Source organism: Loxodonta africana, chromosome 9 (assembly GCF_030014295.1).
Source record: "Loxodonta africana isolate mLoxAfr1 chromosome 9, mLoxAfr1.hap2, whole genome shotgun sequence".
In the NCBI taxonomy this organism is placed as follows: Eukaryota; Metazoa; Chordata; class Mammalia; order Proboscidea; family Elephantidae; genus Loxodonta; species Loxodonta africana.
The window spans coordinates 16,213,595-16,234,543 of record NC_087350.1 but is presented as its reverse complement, the minus strand read 5'-3'; the positions used below and the strand labels follow the sequence as shown (position 1 = coordinate 16,234,543).

General features: G+C 41.0%; 1 protein-coding gene across 2 annotated transcripts in view; it reads right to left on the bottom strand.

Annotated features, from left to right (window-relative positions):
- IARS1 (isoleucyl-tRNA synthetase 1) overlaps nucleotides 1-20,949 on the bottom strand; it is a 119,244-nt gene that overhangs the window by 55,439 nt on the left and 42,856 nt on the right. For both annotated transcript variants that reach the window (XM_010600651.3, XM_003421084.4), the window contains exons 10-17: nucleotides 18,014-18,109; nucleotides 12,400-12,522; nucleotides 11,728-11,819; nucleotides 7,239-7,337; nucleotides 5,834-5,960; nucleotides 4,216-4,289; nucleotides 3,319-3,513; nucleotides 1,087-1,173 (exon numbers count right to left, since the gene is read on the bottom strand). In XM_010600651.3, the coding sequence (XP_010598953.1) occupies nucleotides 1,087-1,173; nucleotides 3,319-3,513; nucleotides 4,216-4,289; nucleotides 5,834-5,960; nucleotides 7,239-7,337; nucleotides 11,728-11,819; nucleotides 12,400-12,522; nucleotides 18,014-18,109 (893 nt within the window). The remainder of the gene's footprint in view (nucleotides 1-1,086; nucleotides 1,174-3,318; nucleotides 3,514-4,215; nucleotides 4,290-5,833; nucleotides 5,961-7,238; nucleotides 7,338-11,727; nucleotides 11,820-12,399; nucleotides 12,523-18,013; nucleotides 18,110-20,949) is intronic.

The window sequence follows — 20,949 nt, the reverse complement described above, 5'->3', positions numbered from 1 at the left end:
TGTGTGTTATTTCTTATAACCGCATGTGAATCTAAAATTATCTCAATAAAATTATCAATTAAGGGAGAAAAAGCACAGTCTGTACAGTCAGCCTGCTGTTTTCAGATCCCGGATTTACCATTTATTTGGTTCTGCGACCTTCGGCAAATTATTTTTCTGTGTCTCAAATTCCTCAAATGTCACAGGGGATAATTACGCCACCCAGCTCAAATGACTGTGAGTCTAAATGAACTAATACATGTAAATGCTCACAACAGGGCCTGGCAAAGAGTAAGTACGCACTAAACGTCAGCTATCCTACTTCTCTTCCTCACACTACTTATACTGAACGAGGCAGCTGTGTGGGTAAACATTTTTTTTTTAATCTATTTTTGTTTTTATTTTTAACAACTAGAGGTAACAAAAGTAAAGGGAATAGGGAAAACGGCTGAGGGAAAATTAGGCTCAGCTGTAATATGAGAAAATGGGAAGTAGGGCTCAATGCGAGAAGCAGTTTCAGGCGAGGGGAAGGGTGGGATCTGGGTGGGAGTGTCTGAGTCAAGACTGCCTGCGGCACTCCCAGCTCCAATCCTGAGGCGCTCATGGTCTCCTGCACCCACAGCTTCCTCATATGATAAAGGGAGGACAATAAAAATCTATATTAAAGGACCAATATACAGACTAAATAAGATCTACAAAAGTACCTTAAAACTGCTAAGTGATAGAGAAATGTTATTTTACTACTAGCAGGTAGAATCATGGTAAAGACGTAAAGCCTAAAAGTATTCACTTTCTCCTCCATTTAGCTTAGCTCTCAATCTATCACTTCTCCTACGTGGAGACAGAAAGCTAAGGATGAAGAAATGAACACTAGTTTCACTGAAACTCCTGGGGTTTCAAGGAAAAGGAAGAGTAGCAAGTATAAGACTATAGGAGATTAAAAGAGTAAGAACTGAGCTGGACATTCCTAAATTCCTCTTCAGAAAAAAGGAAACTGTGATCAGGCCCTTGCAGAACGTGGCTGCTTTGAAAGCAACTATTCCTGGGAGCAGAAAACAAAGGCATCAGGAGCTGCACTAGCCCAAAGCGCAAGAGGAGGCCACCTACCTAGCTAGGACGAGCCCATTTACAATCACATTCTTGAAAGCTGGTTGTCCAAAGAGAGCTGTGGCCAGCACCAGTAGGGTGTAAAACCTGAAATAACAAAACATTTTGATAAAAACAGAAAAGGATTCCAAGCATAGGAAAAAACTATATTTGCTTATAGGACTGAATTTCAATTTTTTGATAAGTTTACTTTTTAGCAATCAATTTAAAAAATAGTTCTTAATCCTGGTTACACACTTGAATCATCTAGGGAGTGCTGAAATATTACTGATGCACAGGCCCCACCCCAGACCAATCCAAGCAGTCTCTGGGCCAGGGGCCGAGCACGAGTATTTATTTTTGTTAAAGAGCCAGGGCTGAGAACCACTAAGCTAGATAAAGACTGGGGTGATACACTAACCCCTCCTTGCTACCTCCCGGATAGCTGAAGAGCACCTGAAAGTGCCATCCTCCTGTCCTCTCTGGAGCCGCGTTAGAGGGCCACAGGGAGGATGACTGGCTGAGAAATCAAAAATACGTGTCACATCCGGCACAAGGTCACACTGGACAGATAATCTGACAACAAAAGAAACAAAAGGGCATTCCTATCCAAGAGGTAAACTACACAAACCGAGAAAAGGTTTTTACTTTATCAGATGATATGTACCTCATATTTCCTAGTTAGCTTGTTCCCTGAGGGCCTTTATCATATCCTTGCAGGCTGTTCCAGAAAGTGATACTCTTGTGCTGCCCTGGACCTGATTTTGTGCCCCAGGAACACTGAGGACATGAACTGCTGAGGATGGACATCAGAACCCATGCCTAACATCTGTGATGGACCAGGCATGCCTTCCAGTTACAGAGGAGGACCAAGGAGACACCCAGTGCCTAGTTTAACCAGCTCAAGTCCGAGGGAATACAGAAGGAAGGCAGCATGGCCAAGGGGACCTACAGTGAGGATCTTAAAAGACCGTCGGGGCCAGGGAAACCCTGGTGGCATGGTGGTTAAGTGCTACAGCTGCTACCCAAGAGGTGGGCAGTCCGAATTCGCTAGGTGCTCCTTGGAAACTCTATGGGGCAGTTCTACTCTGTCCTGTAGGGTCGCTATGAGTCGGAATCGACTTGATGGCAGCAGGTTGGGTAGGTCAGGGTCAGCCAAACAAGCTTACTGAGAAGTCATCTGGCCCTCCCTAAAATCAGCTATTCCTATAGATAGATTTGAAACTGAAAAAAGACTGAAGGCTTTGAGAGTGCAATTATGTTTCTCACATAGCACTTTCCAAACATTAAGGCTCCAATTCACTCAGTTTGTGATGACCACAAGTTGTAAAGGCAGAAAATGACACCAACATTCATTAAACACACTCCTGCAGAAACATTACTAATGAAAGTATGACTATAATCTAGACCAGAAACGCTCATCTGACAAAGAGAAGGTAACTCATTTTTTCCCAGCTAAGAGGATGAGGGGACTATATTAAATAAAGCACCACATAAAACCAATACCAAAATCCTCCTCTCCGTGTGATTATTTTTTTAATCTGCAATTTTTTAGGATGATAATTTATAAGGCAAATTTCCATATAGCCTCAAAATTTCTAGCACCCCACCCAACATCCTGCACATAAATACTAAACAAATGAGTATATCATTTGAAGTAAATAAGCAAAGCATATACATTGTTTTATATCACTTAAATTTCCAGTATAATTAACCTCTATATTCCAAAACATAAGTAAAATAATTCAAATTGTAAAACTATAGGCCTACTGCTGTGAGAGACTCCTTCTCAAAAGACCCTTTAATGTCTGTGCTGTGGTGATAGGGGCAGAGGGTAGGGGCAGAGCCTGTTGAGCTGATTCCAACTTATAGTGACCCTATACTATAGGCTGGAGCTCTGGTACAGCAGTGATTAAAAGTTTGGCTGCTAACCAAAAAGGTCGGCAGCTTGAATCTACCAGCCACGCATTGGAAACCCTATGGGGCAGTTCTACTCTGTCCTTTGAATAGCTATGAGTTAGAATCGACTCAACGGTAACAGGTTTTTATACTATAGGCCAAAGTAGAACTGCTGCATAAGGTTTCCAAGAAGCGTCTGGTGGATTCGAACTGCTGACCATTAGTTAGCAGCTGAGCTTGTAATCACTGTGCCACCAGTGCCCCTCACCATTTCTCCAGCATCCAGCAATACATGGTAGGCGCTCAGTAAAATCCTACCTAAATAAACACTTGATGAAAGAATAAGGAACTTACCATCCTCTGGTTTGGTCAATGCCTTCAGCAATGAAGTCTGCAGGAAAAACATCCTCAAACTCCTTCTTGTTTTCAAACGGATAATGGACTTGTGCATAAGGCATGCTGCCACTTTCAAACCAACAATCAAACACCTCAGAGATTCGGTGCAATGATCCCTTCCCGCAACGCGAAGGAATAGTCAGATGGTCAATGCTAATAAGTAAAAAATTAGTGATTTCTATTAATTTTAAGTACAACAGAATTTGCCGTTTAATTGCAAATAAGGCATAAAGCCCTGAGACGTTATCACATGCATATACAAATGGACATATCAGCAGGTATCAAAAGGCTTTCAGAGAGTACTATGAGTTCTTGGTCTGAAAGGTCATTTGTCAAAGTCATGGAATGAGCAGCCATTTGACATTTAAGTCAAGGATTGTTGTTAGCTGTAATCAAATGGGCCCATGATTCATGGCCACCCCACGCACAAAGAAACACAATGCTGCCTGGTCCTGAGCCATCCCCACAAGCTGCTGCTGACTGGCCACTGTGATCGACGGCCTGATTTTCAGAAATAGTTCACTTGACCCTTTCGTCTCATTATGTCTTTGTCTGGAAACTCTGCTGAAATCTGTTCAGCATCCTAGCAACATGCACATCTCCATGAACATGAAGTATATTGGCCAGGAATGGAACCCAGGTTTCCCACATGGAAGGCAGGAATTCTACAATTGCTCTCAAGTCAAGGACAGAGGTCACATTCATTATCTCAATGTAAAGTGAGTTAGCAACAGAGTAATTCAGTAAACTTGTAATTTCTACATGTGACCTGCTACACAGACCAAATCTTAACAGGCGAGGAGCTAGCCCGAATGCTGACTGAACTGAGGGAATCAAACACATTCAGAAACTGACCTCTCTCTGTGGAGATCTGAGACCTTTGTTCCTGTCAGCTCTTCAAGTTCTGCCACTGATCCAATGCATACTACCTGTCAAAAACAAAGTTAAAAGACAGGAGCTCCTCAGAGCCAAACTTCTGATACTGAGATTTAATTTATGTAGCATTCATGAGTGGTGGAATAAAAGCATAAGCTAATAAAACAACACTAGAAAGTTTTAGAAAAAAGAAAAGAGCCCTGTTGGCACAGTAGTTAAGAGCTCAGCTGCTAACCAACAGGTCAGCAGTTTGGATCCACCAGCCACTCCTTGGAAACCCTTGGGGACGGTTCTGCTCTGTCCTATAAGGCGGCTGTGAGTTGGAATCGACTGGAAGGGAGGGCAACAGGCTATTTATGTTTAGATAACCTTGATTTTCTAAAAGAGTTAATTAACAGGTCAACCTGGGCTAGTGATCTGACATCATCAGCTGTCATCATCAGCTTGGCATACCTCTTCTGAAAGACTAAAGATAACTTTTTGAAAAGGCAAGTACTGACTTCATTATTTTATTTACCTACTGCTACAGGAGTAGGTCCCTATACAGAGAGGATTTTCTTTTATTTTAAATCTTCATACCCATCAATTCAGTAAGTTTATGCAAATCTCTACTAAAAAGAATCAGCCTAAGTGATATGCCTTATGCTCCTATCCTAAGGTGTCTGAGGCTCTTCCTGGCACTTGAATATGTCTCTTAAATACGAAATCTTTCCAAGTCAAAGCTAAAACTAAATTATTATGCGTGGACAAGTTCAAAATAATCAGACTAGATTACAAGATGCTAGGACTCTATCCCAGTAAGGAGGCTGATATGTGCGGCCAGGTAGAGCACTTAGAACAAAGGGCATCATCTGGAGGGACTGTGCCAAAGGAGCTGCTACGGCAATTCAAGGCCTCTTTCTCTGCCCTTCCTGTTCCATCCTGAAAAGACTTAAAATGTCCTTCTTCCCACCCTTGATGAGTCTACTGAACTATTATTTTTCGGGTCTGTAAGAGAGACTCACCAAGGCCCCTAGGGCTCCGTTCCTGGATCCCCACGCCTTCACCTCATCACTGCTCTAATGGTCTGAGTATGTGTGTGTGTGTGTAAATATATGCATATTTCACCTGATTTTACAAATTAAAGGTTTGCAATGCTTTACTGAACTTTTTTTTTTCAAGTTTTGCTTTTTCCCTATCTATAAAATCAGTTTAACATGCTATGAATTTAGTGCAGGGGTCAGGAATCTCTGCTGCACTATTCATCAATAATGCACAACATAAGTAAGATCTGAGCAACACATGAAAAAAAAAATTTAATGTGAGAGCTTCTCTGAGAAAAACACAAATTGCATTCTTGACTTTTACGTTGAGGGTAATTTCTAAAAGTACATTGAATTAAAGTAAAAATAAATGGAAACAACAACAAAAACAAAAAAAAAAACCCCAAAACATTCTTATTCTGTCATGATTATAGGAATGAATAAAGAGGGAAAAAACAGATGATGTAAGAAAGGAGCAAAGAAAAAGGAAATCATATCCTATTACCCTATATTTAGATGGCACAGAGAAAGCACTTCAGCAAAAACAAAATCAAGGACATAACTTGCGACCTCACCTCTTGGAAGTCATCACTGACCCACAGTGGAATAGGGGTGCCCCAATATCTATTTCTGGAAATTGCCCAGTCATGTGCATCTTTTAGCCAATTTCCAAATCGCTTCTCTCTCACAAACTCTGGGACCCTGCAATAAATAAATCAGATAATCAATTCTGTAAGAACATTAATGAGTCAAAACTGTACGTTACACCCACATAAGCCTACGAATATTTGTAGGCCAAAAGTCTGCATGCCTCAAAAGTCTAAGCCCCTAAGGATGCAATGGGTGTGGGTGACCTTATTAATATACTATGCCTAATGCCTAGGACCTTACAAAATCCTTGACTTACCTAACTGCTATTATTAGGTAAACTAACGAGCTTACAGCAGCCCTGGTGCTGCAGTGGTTAGAGTTTGGCTGCTAACTAAAAAGTCAGCAGTTCAAATCCATCAGCCAGCTCCTTGGAAACCTTATGGTGCAGTTCATTGGGTTCCTAGGAGTTGGAATCAATTCAATAGCAATGGGTTTGGTTTTCTGGTTTTTCAATGAGCTTACTAGTCATAAATATACAAAACAGTCTTATTTGGAGAAATCAGGGTCATTAGAAAACTAGAGATTAAAGTCATTTCCCTTACTGTCCTGAGATTCTCAAATAGTCAAATACACATCTTTAGTCCAGCTGGGGCCTTGTGGGCATAAGAATGAGTGCTAACCCTCTAAACTCTCAGTAAAAAACATTTTTCTGAAATACACAGACTCAAGTCTTGTTTCGACAGGTTTAAATAAAACCTCTCATGTGTACATATCCTGCTGGTTAGAGTACTGTCCGTAAAGCCAATGTGTAGAATCCAGCATTTTATTCTAAAAACTCAACAAGTATCACAACTAGTAAATGTAAATGGCTTTTGTAGGGACCACTAAAAAACGTTTATGCAGAAAACAACTAACATATAAGCCTAAATAAGAGTACAGCCAGACTTTTTCCACAAAATACATGTAAATCAAACAAATGGCAGTTTTTTATTTTGATTGGTTTTAAAAAAGAAAAACGATCCCTGGAGCCCTGGTGGTGCAGTGGTTAAGAGCTACAGCTGCTAACCAAAAGGTCAGTAATTTCAATCCACCTTGGAAACCCTACGGGGCACTTCTACTGTCCTAAAGAGCAGCTATGAGTCGGAATTAATACGATGGTAAAGGAATTTTTGGTTTACAAATGTCTTATCATAAAAAGGATGCTATCCCTTTTCTTATAATAATAATAATGTTGTGTTCCTGAAAATACAGAAAAAAAGATGGCAATTCCTACAAAACACAATAAAAGGTGGCTACTAAAATAATTATTATTTTGGGGGAAACGTAAACCAATAGTTACTTGCTGACGTGACAAAACATATTATGAGGAAATAATGTTTTTCTGCTCACCAATAACACAAGTCATTGTTGCTCAGCAGTCTGTCCACCATGTGTTCCACTCGCATGAACCAGCTGGGCACAGACTTGTAAATCAGAGGTGTGTCTGACCTGGGATACGAAGACACAGAATGTAGCGGTCAGACTGAGAGACACTGGCACCGGGGAAGACTGATATCACCACCACTTGGCCTTCTGCTAATATTCATTGTATTACAAATAAGAACATAAAAGAATTAAAAAAAAAAAAGGTCTGATAAATCTCACTTTTAACCAGTCATCTCACTCCACAACACCAAAAAAACGGATGTTGTTGTTAGGTTTCTTCAAGTCGGTTCTGACTCATAGTGACCTGTGTACAACAGTATGAAACATTGTCCGGTCCTGCGTCATCCTCACAATTGTTATGTTTGTGCTCATCGTCATAGCACTGTGTCAATTCATCTCATCGAGGGTCTTCCTCTTTCTCGCAGACCCTCTACTTCACCAAGCATAATGTCCTCCTCCAGAGACTGGACCCTCCTGATAACATGTACAAAGTACATAAGATGAAGTTTTACAATCCATGCTTCCAAGGAGCACTCTGGCTGTACTTCTTCAAAACAGATTTGTTTGTTCTTCTGGAAGTCCAGGCTATAGTCAATATTCTTTGCCAAAATCATTGTTAAAAGCCATCAATTCATCTTCAGTCCTCCAGATTTTTGTTTTGTTTTGTTTTGTTTTTGGCCAGTTTTCCCATGCATATGAGGCTATGAATATACCACGGCCTGGGTCACCCTGGTGGTATAGTGGTTAAAAGTTACAGCTGCTAACCAAAAGGTCGGTAGTTTGAATCAGAATCGACTTGATGGCAACAGGTTTTTTTTGTTTGTTTGTTTGTTTGTTTGGGTCAGATGCACCTTAGTTCTCAAAGTGAATCCTTGCTTTTCAACACTTTAAAGAGGTCTTTAGCAGCAGATTTGCCTAATGTAATATATCATTTGACTTCCTGACTGCTGCTTCCATGGGCATTGATTGTGGATCCAAGCAAAACAAAACCCTTGACAACTTCAATATTTTCTCCCTTTATCATGATGTTGCTTGTTGGTTCAGTTGTGAGGATTTTTGTTTTATGTTGACGTGTAATCCATACTGAAGGCTGTAGACTTTGATCTTCATCAGTAAGTGATTCATGTCCTCTGCACTTTTGGCAAGCAAAGTTGTGTCATTGGCATAACACAGGTTGTTAATGAGTCTTCCACCAATCCTGATGCCCTGTTCTTTTTCATACGGTCCAGCTTCTCGGATTATTTGCTCAGCATACAGAATGAATAAGTATGGTGAAAGGATACAACCCTGATACATACCTCTCCTGCTTTTCAACCATACAGCATCTCCTTGTTCTGTTTGAATGACTGCCTCTTGGTCTATGTACAGATTCCACATGAGCACAATTAAGTGTTCTAGAATTCCCATTCTTTGCAGTGCTTTCCATAATTTTTTATGATTCACACAGTAAAATGCCTTTGAACAGTCAATAAAGCAGAGATAGACATCTTTCTGGTATTCACTGCATTCAGCCAAGATCCATCTGACAGCAATGATATCCCTGGTTCCACGGCCTCTTCTGAATCTGGCTTGAATTTCTGGCAGTTCCCTATCGATCTACTGCTGCAACCGTTTTTTAATTCTCTTCAGCAAAATTTTACTTGCATGTGATATTAATAATACTGTTTGATAATTTCCGCATTCTGTTGGATCACCTTTCTCTGGAATGGGCACAAATACGGATCTCTTCCAGTCAGTTGGCTAGGTAGCTGTTTTCCAAATTTCATGGAACAGATGAGTGACCCACTCCGGTGCTTTATCCATTTGTTGAGACATCTCAATTGGTATACTGTGAATTCCGAGAGCCTTGTTTTTCACCAGTGCCTTCAGTGCAGCTTGGACCCATCTTTCATTACCGTCAGTACTTGATCATACACTACCTCCTGAATTGGTTGAACACTGACTAATTATTTTTGGTCCAGTGACTTTGTGTATTCCTTCTATCATCTTTCGATGTTTCCTAAGTCATTCAATATTTTGCCCATGGAATCATTCCATGTTGCAATCCTAGGCTTGAACTTTTTGTTCAGTTCTTTCAGCTTGAGAAATGCCATGCATGTTCTTCCTTTTTTGTTTTCTAACTCTAGGTCTTTGCACATTTTCATTATAATACTTTACTTTGTCTTCTGGAGCTGCCCATTGAAATCTTTTGTTCAGCTCTTTTACTTCATCATTTCTGCCATTCTCTTTACTGTTTTTGAGAATGGGCTCTTTCATTGGCACAAAAAAACCACACCTGTTGCCGTCGTGTCTATTCTGATTCATTGTGACCCTACAGGACAGAGTGTAGGACATGGCAACTGCCCACAGAGTTTCCAAGGAGCAGCAGGTGGCTTCGAACTGCCAACCTGCCAACCTTTTGGTTAGCAGTCGAGCTCTTAACCACTATGCCACCAGGGCTCCCTTCTATTTGTTTTAGCTACCATACGTTCAAGAGCAAGTTTCAGAGTTTCTTCTGCCCTCCATTTTTGTCTTTCCTTTCTTTTTAATGACCTTTTGTTTTCTTTAGGTATGACAGCCCTTGATGTCATCCCGCAACTTCTCTGGTCTTCGGTCATTAGTGTTCAATGCATCGAATCTATTCTTAAGGTGGTCTCCAAATTCAGGTGGGATATACTCAAGGTCGTATTTTAGTTCCCATGGAGTTGTTTCAATTTTCTTCAGTTTCAACTTAAACTTATGCATGAGCAATCAATGATCTATTCTACAGTTAGCCCCTGGCCTTGTTCTGACTGATAATATTGAGCTTTTCCACAGTCTCTTTCCACAGATATAGTCAATTTGATTCCTGTGTTTTCCATCCAGTGAGGTCCAGGTGTATGGTTGCCATTCATGTTGTTAAAAAAAATATTTGCAAGGAATGAGTTGTTGGTCTTGCAAAATTCTATCATGCGATCTCCGGTATTGTTTCTATCACCGAGGCCATATTTTCCAAATACCAATCCTTCTTCTTTGTTTCCAAGTCTTGCATTCCAATCACCAGTGATTATCAATGCGTCGTGATTGCATGTTTGATCAAATTCAGACTGCGGAAGTTGGTAAAAATTTCAGTTTCTTCATCTTTGGCCTTAGTGGTTGGTAAATCTGAGTAATAATTGTATTAACGGGTCTTCCTTGTAAGCATATGGATATTATCCTATCACTGACAGTGCTGTACTCCAAGACAGATCTTCAAATACTCTTTTTGACAATGAATACAAGGCCATTCCTCTTCAGCTTGTCTTTCCTGGCACAGCAGGCCATATGACTGATTCAAAATGACCAATACCAGTCCATCTCAGCTCACTAATTCCTAGGATATCGATCTTTATGCGTTCAATTTCATTTTATACAACTTCCAGTTTTCCTAGATTCATACATTCCACGTTCTGATTATTAATGGATGTTTGCATCTGTTTCTTCCCATTTTGAGTTGAGCCTCATCAGCAAACGAAGGTCCCAAAAGCTGTACTCATCTACGTCATTAAGGTTGACTCTACTTGGAGGAGGCAACTCTTCCCCAGTCATGTTTTGAGTGCTTGCGAACCTGAGGGGCTCATCTTCCAGCACCATATCAGATAATGTTCCGCTGCTATTCATATTTTTCACTGGCAATTTTTTCAGAAGTAGATCACCAGGTCCTTCCTCCTAGTCTGTCTTAGTCCGGAAGCACTGCTGAAACCTGTCCACCATGGGTGATCCTGCCGGTATTTGAAAGATTACTGGCATAGCTTCCAGGCTAACGGCAACATGTAACCCACCACAATATGACAAACTGACAGATGCATGGTGGAATAAAGGCACAAGCTGATAAAACAACACTAGAAGTAAAAACAAATGGAGCCCTGGTGGTGCAGCGGTTAAACATTCGGCTGCTAACTGAAAATTCGGCAGTCCGGATTCATCAGCTGCTCCTTAGAAACCCGACAGGGCATATCTACTCTGTCCTGTAGGGTCGCTATAGTCACAATCGACTCGATGGTAACGGGTTTTTTGAGAAAGTAAAACATAGTTCTACTGGTGTGTGACAGTTGTCTAAGAAACGCTGCCAACTGTAGCACCGAAGAGAATAGGAGGGCCAGTGGGACGCCACTGAACAGTTCCTTCTCAGCCACATCTTTCTGGCACGGTTTTGTACTAAAACAAATCATATTTCTTATTAAACTCCATTACAAAATTTTATGTTTCTCACCCTAAACAACAGACCCAATATAAAATGTATGTGTATATCTATTTTCCTCATACAATTCCTGTGGAGAGACATGAGATGTTAGCGCATTCATAAAATCCTTCCTTAAAAAGGAAAAAAAGGCAGTTTCCAAACAGTGACTCCAAAGGATACAAAGGAGTTGGGAAGCACAAACAGGATGGCACAAGCACAGAGAATATGTGTGTCCACAAACATGATGCTCTAGCAACAGCAGTTTCTTCTCACCTCCAGCAGAAAGGGTAGCTATGAGTGAAGGTGCTGGCAACAAGAAGGCGGCCTTGTTCCTTCAGGGTCCTGATGATATGTTTGTCAGCATCCTGTTAAAAATAAATTTAGCCATTAAAATACCCTACAATACTGGCACAGTATGATTAAATATATTACTAAAATCTGATATTCTGTTAACCTTCACTATAAACAAAAAACAAAAACAACAAACATATTATTTAACAACACTTTTTTAAACCACTGTAAAACTTTAAGTAGTTTTAAAGCACATTCTGTAACATTTAAGGCAGTGAAGTTTTTTCCAATCAGCAATGACTACCTCTAAGGTCACAAAGTGGCTTCATGAGAGAAACAAACCAGGGCCTGGTTTCTCCAACTCCTACCCCTGAAGCTGCATCGTGCTTCCTCTGACAGTACCAAACAAGATGCTGTCAAGTTAATCCTGACTCATGGTAACCCTGGGTATGTCACCGTAGGACTGTGCTCCACAGGGTTTCAAACGGCTGATTTTTTCTTTTTTTTTTTAAAGATCACCAAGCCTTTCTTCCAAGGCACCTTAATGGAAAAAAATTTGAGAAATCCCAGAGACGGAAACTACTTTATTGGAAACTAGTTAATGAAAGAAGTGTGATCAAACTCACACCTTTCTGTGTCATATCGATTACAGACCTTCACATACTGTCCCGTGAAATCTGTCACTTCTGCTGTGAAACAGCCTGAAGCATCAACAGGGCAAACAGGGGGTGAGTCTTTCTGAATAATGTTGAAGTCCACACAGACCCTATAGTCATCCTGGAGAAAAAAGGGAAGTGGTGGAGGGAGGGAAGAACAAAACAGTTTAAGTATGAATGTGCAGAAGGGGTGGGGGTGGTGGTGCAGAGAAGAATATGAGGTGGCAGATACACAAGAGAATTTTCCAATATTCTGACATGAGCGTCACTCACCCTCCTAACTGAACTTAACCCAGGGATCAGAACATTGCAGAGCCTTACAGGAAAGGCAATTGGATCATCTATTCCACTCCTCTCAGCCATTATTTCAGATATATAGTACTTACATACATTTTTTTTAGTTTCTATCAATGAGCAAATAGGTAACACATGTGAATGTTTTAAAACTAAATCAAATGTGAATTTTAACAGCAGCATATACGCACGACTGAAAAACAGACACGCATACAGGTGTAATGTATTGCCTGTTTAGTTGCACATGATGCTTGATGTACACGTGGGCTTGCATCCTGTCAAGCAACACTCCAAGGACGGCCAAAACTCACCTAAATATGGTATTTCCTTTACATATAAGTAAACTGGGGCCTAGGTAGTATTACTTATCCAAGGTTCCACCACAATGTTTCAGAAACACATTTGAACAGTGTTATCAAGGACAACAATCAGAGTGAACACCTGTAAAGCCCTGTACGTCAGACACTGCTCTAAGTGCTTTACTACATAAACTCATCTAATCTTCACAACAGAGGCGGGGCCAAGATGGCTGACTAGGCAGAAGCTTCTGCTGAACCCTCTTGCAACAAAGACCTGAAAAAACAAGTGAATCAATGACATATATGACAATCTACGAACCCTGACTGTCAAACACAGAACAAAGGAATTGACCTGAGTGACAACGGAGCGAGAGACCGCGCAGAAGCAGTAACTAGTTGCTGAACCTGCACAGCGCCCCAGCTCTGATTCCTTGGTCCTGTTCTTTGGCGCGAGTGTGGTGGGGCTGATGGTGGTTTCCTGAGACACCACAAGGATGGGACGCAGCCCTAACCCCCAGGGCAATCTCGGCAAAGACCCAGCCAGCACACACAGGCTACACACCAACCTGAGTGACAGGGGAGTGAGAGACCACGTAGAAGCAGTGACTAGTTGCCGACCCCACGCAGTGACAGAGCTCTGAAACCTTGGTCCTGTTCTCTGGTGCGAGTGCAGTGGGGCTGATTGTGGTTTCCTGAGACAGGGCAAGCACAGGATACAGCCCTAACCCCCTGCGGCAATCTAGTGGGGACCCAGCCAGTGCACACAGGCTACACACACCTCTGGAATCTAAGATAAAACAGCACTCTCGACACAAGATAAGTGATTTTGTCTACTCTCTCCTATCTATCTGATCCCTCTCCTCCCTGCCCCAGCCGGCTTCATTAACATTTGAATTCCCTGGGCCTGAGATTGAAGTCCTGTGCTTTTTCTGACCCATTCTCCTGGCCTGGGAGAAGTTGCAAATTAAAAACAGGGGGGCAATATACTTTCCTGACTCCCCTAAACTGGAATATCAGAGCAGAAGCAGCTCCAGTTCAGGCATAAGAGATCTACAGACTTCCACTTTCACCCCTACATGTAACCAGGTGGTTATTATAATGCAAAGAGAAATGTGTTAGAGGTCGGACTATAATTATTTCAGCTGAGTGGTGGAGAGGGTGGTTTTGGAGTTCTGATACTGCTCTACCTATTAACCAGAGCTCTCACCTACCCACAGCAGGGACCTGAGAGCTGAGGCTCCATCCACACCACCTAGCCAACCACGAAAGGGGTCTGAGGATAGTGATGCCTACCCGTCTTTACAGGTATAAGCATTAGGTGCCTAAGGTACAGCTGCAGAGCCCACCCACCAGAGAACCCTAGAGAATGAAGGCGCTCCTTCCTCACTGACACTCGGAGGAAAGGCTGTCAGCCCCTTGGCTTACTCAGAGTGTGACCCCCTGCTGCTACCAGAAACCAGTGCATACAACCATCCCCACTACTCCTCTAAGATAGCAGGCGAGAGCCTACACCATACACTAGGTGACTGACTATCAGGGCACCTGAGCTGATTCTATTCAAGAATAGTGAATGGGCTCATAGGCTCAAATACCTGGTAATAGGTCTAACTATCTGGTAACAGGACATTAGTGCTTCGAAGGCTCCAATAATCAAGTTAGCACACTCCAGTAGCCTATCTGGGTATACTGAAACAAAACAAAACAAGGCTCAGTGAGCAAATATAAAATAAATTATTACAATAACTTATAGATAGCTTGGAGACAGCAGTCGATATCAAATCACATAAAGAAGCAGACCATGATTGCTTCTACAACCCCCCAAAACAGAATCAAGATCTTTCCTGGATGAAGATATATTCCTGGAATTGCCATATGTAGAATACAAAAGATTAACATACAGAATGCTTCCAGACATCAGGGATGACATCAGAAATGAAATCAGGCAATGTACAGAAAAAGCCAAGGAACGCACAGATAAAGCAGATAAATTAAAAAGATTATTCAAGAACATAATGAAAAATTTAATAAGCTTCAAGAATCCATAGAGAAGACACCATTCAGAAGTTCAAAAGATTAACAATAAAATTACAGAATTAGACAACTCAATAGGAAGTCAGAGTAGCAGAATCAAGCAACTGGAATGTAGAATTGGGGAAATGGAGGATAAGGCACTTGGCACCAATATATTTGAAGAAAAATCAGATAAATTTAAAAAAATGAAGAAATCCTAAGAACTGTGTGGGACTCTATCAAGAAAAATAACTTGCGTGTGATTGGAATTCTAGAACAGGGAGGGATAACAGAAAATACAGGGAGAATTGTTGAAGATTTGTTGGCAGAAAAGTTCCCTGACATTGTGAAAGATGAAAGGATATCTATCCAATATATTCATCAAACCCCATACAAGGTAGGTCCCAAAAGAAAATCACCAAGACATATTATCATCAAACTTGCCAAAACCAAAGATAAAGAGAAAATTTTAAAAGCAGCCAGGGATAAACGAAAAGTCCCCTACAAAGGGACTACTTGGCATAAACCATGCCAGCAAGAAGGTAATGGGATGACAAATATAGAACACTGAAGGAGAAAAACTGCCAGCCAAGAACCACATATCCAGCAAAGCTCTCTCTCAAATACGAAGGCAAAATTAAGTCATTTACAGATAAACACAAGCTTAGAGAGTTTGCAAAAACCAAACCAAAGCTCATCTTCACAACGATTCTGTGAGGAAGGCAGGCAGGCAGACTAGGTTTTCACCACACGCTGCCCTCACACAAACCAGCAATTTTTCCTACTTTACAGGAGGAAGCTGAGGCACAGAGAAGTCAAGTAGTTCAGCTATGAAGTGGCAACACTAGGGTTCAAAACCAACCAGCTTGGCTGTGGAGGCCAAGGTCTTCACCACTGAGCTGTGCGGACCAAACTTAAAAAGGACTGCCTCAGGTTAAAGCAGAATCACACTCTGATTTGACGCAAAGACAAGCTGAAGACCTGATGTGTGTCTACCTGGATCTGTGGCCCGTTCTCATGGTGCTGACAGGCTGCACAGCATGACGTGACAGACAGGCATGCTGTCGACAAGTACAGGAACGCCCTAGCCCTGAAACCAACCAAACCCACTGCTGTCGAGTCGATTCTGGCTCATACCGACCCTTTAGGACAGAGTAGAACTGCCCAATAGAGTTTCCAAGGAGCACCTGGCAGATTCGAACTACCAACCTCTCGGTTAGCAGCCACAGCACTTAACCACTACGCCATCACGGTTTCCGGCCCTGAAAGGTGAGCCAGAAAAACACCCACGCAACAAATAGGGACGGCCAAAAAAGCACAGCGATTTGAACCATATAATTGTAGAGAAAGCTCTCCCCACTTCAGCTAGTGAAGAGCAAGATTCCTGAATCCAGCCCAGAACACACAACAGGGGCTATTTACTCTGGTGATGTACCTGTGCACAGTATCTACAGATCTCACACGTTGCCACTTGTTGCCAAACCAAGATACAGGCAGTGGGAGCCCTCTCGGGAATGTTTGCCACATAGGGCTAATTTAGGGCTATAGTTTAAACATTTGATCTTCTATAAGATTAGCCCATGTGGCACTCAACACAGATATGAGGTATTAATGACAAATACCCATATTCAAAGAGGAAACACTAAAATACAATTCAAAGCCAAGAATTTATTTTTTTATTATCTATTAGTGGATTAGCCATGCCAATTGATCCTAAAGTTATTATGAATAACTAGTTCCTCAAAATCAATTTTTAGGACTAGTTCCTAAAAATCTGTAAGCAGTATTACAAAAAATGCTTCCATCAAATCTGAATATGGATCAGGTCCTAGGTAACAGTATGCCACAGCTCATTTTATTAGGTATAACAACAACATGACATGGTGGCTGTACTAAAAAGTCAGAAGCAAGTATTTACAGATGAAAGACAAGGTGTTGAGGGTTAGGCTTTAATATCCTCTAGCCAAAATAAAAGAGAATAAAAGAGGGAGGAGAAGACAAGATTCCCAATGAAGCCAGCTGATGTGAATAAATCCTTATATTGTAATTCTGTCGCTCCCACGTATATCTGAAATTTTGTATATTAAAAATCCCTGCAGAGATGAAACAGGAAAGTGAAATGACGAATAGGGACAGAAGAGCTTCACTGCCTCTTAGAACAAAGCTTTAAGCCCTCTCAGCAACATGTGGTCAAGTCCAGAGAAGGGAGTCTATAGGTCCCAGCAGGCCCTGTGCTAAATGCCTGGCACAGAGGATTCCATCTAAACCTCACAATAATCCGGACAGGCATGTATTACTAATCCATTCACAGAGGAGGAAAATAAGGTTCAGACCAGCTAAGGGACCTGCCAGCAACTGCCAGTCAGTGGCAGGGCAGGGTTTAAATTGAGGTCTGGTTTTCAACAAATGTGTGCCCTTAGTCCCTGTGCTCTTGTGCTGTTACTCACATCCAAATTATATTAAAAGGCATACATTTCTAGAACAAGTTTTCAAGGCAAAAATGTAAAATCAACCATATAGTATAGTTCTGAGTAGAGAGATCACATTCTCCTTTCTGACTAACTTCAGGAAACTGCATATAGCATTTAGTCAAGAACACAGCAGAGGGGATGGAACTACTGTGTGTTCTGATTGTCATGGTGACTGCTCCACTCTGCATTTGGCAAAACTCTTACAACTGTATGCCAAAATCAGAAAAGTTTATTGTATATAAATTATGAATAAAAAAAGCAGACACCTTGGCCTTTTTTAGAAAGACTAAACACTCTATCAAGTGCTCTGGGTTTACCCACGATTTTCCAAAGTTAGCTGAGGGTTAAAAAAGGAATCCCAGCAAGGCAGCTGCAAGTTTCATAAGCAGTCTTCAGAGGCAGGAAGCTAGGAAAGAGGTAGACCCCATGGTCCAAAGGAGAGCAAGAAGCACAACTATACCATGGCTCACCATCCCACAAAAAGTGGCCTCTGAAATTTACTTCTCACAAATACGTTTGCAAGTTTTATACTACTTACAGCACCAAAGTAAGGAGCCTGGTGTACAACCCCAGTGCCTTCGTCCTCTCTCACGTAGTTGTCGACAAGCACGGTAAAAGCACCGTTCTCTTTATGCTGGAAGAGAAAGGTTAGCAAATTTAAAGGATGAAACACTACTGTACCACAATATTATTTTGTAACAGTTTTTGGTAAAAACTTGAGAACACTTTTAACATGTAAAATTATTTTTAGAAACAAAAGATAGATGAATTCAGGTCGAGAAGAAATATGTTATTTTGATAAATCTAATCCTATAAAATATGAAAAATGATTCCTAACACTTAAAAATGAAACATTTATCTGAAGACTTGCAAATAAAATTTTCTAACTTTCTTAGCCACAAATGGCTTTTCCATTAGTTCTCCTCACACCCCACACACCCATCAGCATGCAGGTCAGCACATGTGCTCCCTAAACAGTCACTTCCTGGGATACTCGGCATCACTGCACATGCTTGGCTGCTCCTTTTCCTTTCAGCCTGGCTCCATTTATTCAGTCATAAAAGCCAAACCTTGAAAGAAACAGGATGGAAGAGCCAAGAGTTACATGTCTAATTTACAGGTATTCTACCCACTAAATTGAGGGGACATGTTTTCAATTTGATTTTCTTTGCAACAACAATAATGCCAGATTAACACATATAACGCCACAGACCTAGTTTTTCTACCTGTTTCTCTTAATATTTCTTCCAACATACCCTTTGTTTTTCTACCTCTCTGCCTCTAAAGAAAATACTTTCACAAATGATTTTCAAATTTAATTCCTATAATCTTCTGAAAAAAGTATTAGTATTACCATGTTTTAAAAACTCCCTGGCTCTGTCCGCACTTCACAGAGAAACAAACTCAGATCTAGGATTAAATGGCTTGCCCAAATCATACCACCAACAACAATGAAGCCAGCAACCTGAAGCAAATCCTTCTGGCTCCAGGTCCTCCAATGTTATTTTCAGAGACATCATAGCTCTTTGCTTTCTTGGAACTTAACACTAAACTTGAACAACAACCATGAATTTTTATTGATATAACCCAAGTCACCTTGAAATATTTTGGGTGTGGCATGATAGGTGCTAAAATGTGCGTCTTCAATAATTTAAACATGGAGACAGATCGTGTGAGTTCTTAGAATCCTGTGTACACTCAGGGAACCCAAAGGTGCCTTACTGGTTCTGATTCTAGACAAAAGAAAACCTGTATTGCACTGTCAGTCTCCCAGAGTCCAGGTTCCTGATTCTACAGGCACCAAGTCTGAGCTGCCTAACAGGCCACGTAAACCATTATCCACAAAGAGCTGCAGTGTTGCTGTGCTCACAAAGAGCACCACAGTACCACAGCTTTCACATTATCAGTATCCCATAATAGACATATTTTAAAGTATCCAGACGATTTTGTCATAAATCGAAAAAAAATTTAATACCTGTTTAACACACTGAAAGTCCTAGATATTTCAGGAAGCTAATTTAATGGACAGGTAGGTGTTATTCAGTTTAATTCAATATGTAAAAAACCAAAATCCGTTTCTGTGGAGTCAATTTTGACACATAATGACCCCACAGGACAGAGCAGAATTACCCCATAGGGTTTCCAAAGCTGTAAATCTTTATGAAAGCAGATTGCCACATCTTTATTCCACGGAGAAGCTGATGGGTTCAAATAGCTGGCCTTTTGGTTAGCAGCCAAGCGCTTTAGCCACTGCGCCACCAGGATTCCATTCAATATGTACTGAATGCATATTCCAGAAAGACCTCTGACTTAACCCAAAGCTTATAGGTAGTGCAGGAACTCTGAACCCAGGACTGGAGTGAATATATGTCCCTGCATATTTTTCTGAAAGGAACTTTCCTCAGCTTCTCAAAAAGGGTCTGCTACTCAGAAAGGTTAAGAATCACTGATCTGAATATAAGAGCAATTCCTTAACATAATAAACGGCATTTATACAATAGCCAACACCATTCTAAACAGAGAGACTGAAAGCATTCCCCTTGAGGATGGGAACCAGACAAGGATGCTCTTTATCACCACTCTTATTCAACACTGGAAACGCTGGTGGTGTAGTGGTTAAGTGCTACCGCTGCTAACCAAAAGGTCTGCAGTTCAAATCCGCCAGAAGCTCCTTGGAAACTCTACAGGGCAGTTCTACTCTGTTCTATAGGGTTGCGATGAGTCGGAATCGACTCGACGGCAGTGGGTTTGGTTTTTTTGGTTTTATTCAACATTGTGCTGGAGGTCCTAGCCAGAACAATAAGGCAAGAAAAAGAAATAAAGGGTATCCAAATTGGTAAGGAAGAAATAAAATTATCCCTATTCATAAATGATTTAATCTTATACACAGAAAACCTCAAAGAATCCACAAGAAAACTACTGGAGCTAATAGAAGACTTCAGCAAAGTATCAGGATAAAAGATAAACATACAAAAATCAGTTAGATTCCTCTACACTAACAAAGAAAACTTCGAAAAGGAATTCACCAAATCAATACCATTTACAATAGCCCCCAAGAAGATAAAGTACCCAGGAATCAATCTAAGCAGAGATGTAAATGACTTATACAAAAAAAAAAAAAAAACTACAAAATGCTACCACAGGAAATCAAGAGAGACCTACAGAAGTCAAAAAACATCCCTTGCTCATGGAGAGGAAGACTCAACATTGTGAAAACATCTATTCTACCCAAAGTGATCTACAGGTACAATGAAATCTGAATCTAAATTCCAACGATCTTTTTTAATGAGACAGAGAAACAAATCACCAACTTTATACGGAAAGGGAAGAGGCCCCAGATAAGTAAAGCATTAATGAAGAAGAAGAGCAAAGTGGGAGGCCTCACTACCTGATTTTAGGACCTATTATACTGCCGCAGCAGTCAAAACAGCCTGGTACTGGTACAACAACAGATACATAGACCAATGGAACAGA